Genomic DNA, 1,376 nt, shown 5'->3' on the forward strand with positions numbered 1-1,376 from the left:
TGTCAAAGGTTGGGAGGTGGCTGACGATTCGGGAGGTGGCTGCGGGTTGACGAAAGGGAAAAGCGCGCCGCCGCCACCGCTGAAGACGATGATGGTGATGATGATGCCCATAGAAACTAAATTTCAGAAAAGACTATGCCTACGGAGCTGATGACTGATAGATGTGTCTGAATTCTTCAAGTAGCCTTACCTTTAAACCGTTTGTTTCCCATAAGCACCGGCTCTCCATCCTTCCGCTCAGCCTTCATCAGAAACGGCTCCGTCTGCGTCAAGACAAGATGGCGTGAAAAACGATAAGAAGACGTCATTAATTGTTGTTTGATTATGCTAGAGATAACCAATACACAAGATGACGTAATTAGAAATAGAGTATAGGGGGAGATTTAAAAAAAAATTACAATGATAAGATGATGTAATAGTTGGTTCTTTGAGTCAGTACAAGTTGGTGGATAAATGATACGATGACGTCATTACGCTACTCTAGAATTACAAAGTTCTACCTGCTCAGGCCAGGACCTAGTTTTGAGAATTTTGATGCAAAAAAATTGAGTTTCACAACATGTCAAGCCTTTTCGAATGCAATTCTTTGAATATCTTGATAACATCTTACTAATTTGATAGAGCATAATATCGGATATTTGGTTTCTGACTTCGTGGTTTTAGTTACTCAAAAGGACCAAAACTGTCAGATAGAACGTTGTAATCCTAAGGTAGCGATTAATTTTGTTTAATTACGTCAGTGAAAAGAGGGGAAAGAATATTTTTCTCCGGATTTTATTTGTTGTATTGATGATGATTGTACCGAATGAGCCTACCAGAAGTGGCTTAATTGATTAATTTTGTCCACATGGACCTTAGAACTAAACAAACAATTTACTTGGCGTAGGGCAATAGTACTAAGACTGTTTTCTATGGTTTTAAGGAAAAAACCCACAACATAAATAGATATGACATAAAGAGAAATAAAAAAAAATCCAATTCAAAAACATATGAATTAAACGGCCTTGATACTTGGAGAATTGAAGAGGTCTCTAACGCACATCAAAAGTTATAATAATATTATTCGATACCCATCCAATAGCAAAAAAACTGTAAAAAAAAAATTGTTACCAACAGAAAAAAACGGCGAAAATTTCCGCTTTCCCGGGAAGCACATACACAACATGACGTAATGGGGTGTTGTGGGAGTTGGAAAATAATTACAACGACAAGATGACATAATGGATTGTAATCTGAGTCAGGAAAACTTGGTGGGGAAAATATATGATTAGCTGTAGATTGTGTAAGAGTAGAGAGAAGCACGTGGACACAATAAGATGTGGAGGGAGAGAGAGAGAGAGAGAGAGAGAGAGAGAGAGAGAGAGAGAGAGAGAGAG

At 38.1% G+C, this 1,376-nt stretch overlaps 1 protein-coding gene across 1 annotated transcript in view; it reads right to left on the reverse strand.

Annotated features, from left to right (window-relative positions):
- LOC100533292 (glutamate receptor 1) overlaps positions 1-1,376 on the reverse strand; it is a gene marked incomplete in the record, with an annotated part of 42,396 nt that overhangs the window by 17,753 nt on the left and 23,267 nt on the right. The window contains 1 exon segment of the mRNA XM_013089585.2: positions 191-355. Within this exon segment, the coding sequence (XP_012945039.1) occupies positions 191-355 (165 nt within the window).

The sequence above is a fragment of the Aplysia californica genome, unplaced genomic scaffold (assembly GCF_000002075.1).
Source record: "Aplysia californica isolate F4 #8 unplaced genomic scaffold, AplCal3.0 scaffold00991, whole genome shotgun sequence".
NCBI lineage: Eukaryota > Metazoa > Mollusca > Gastropoda > Aplysiida > Aplysiidae > Aplysia > Aplysia californica.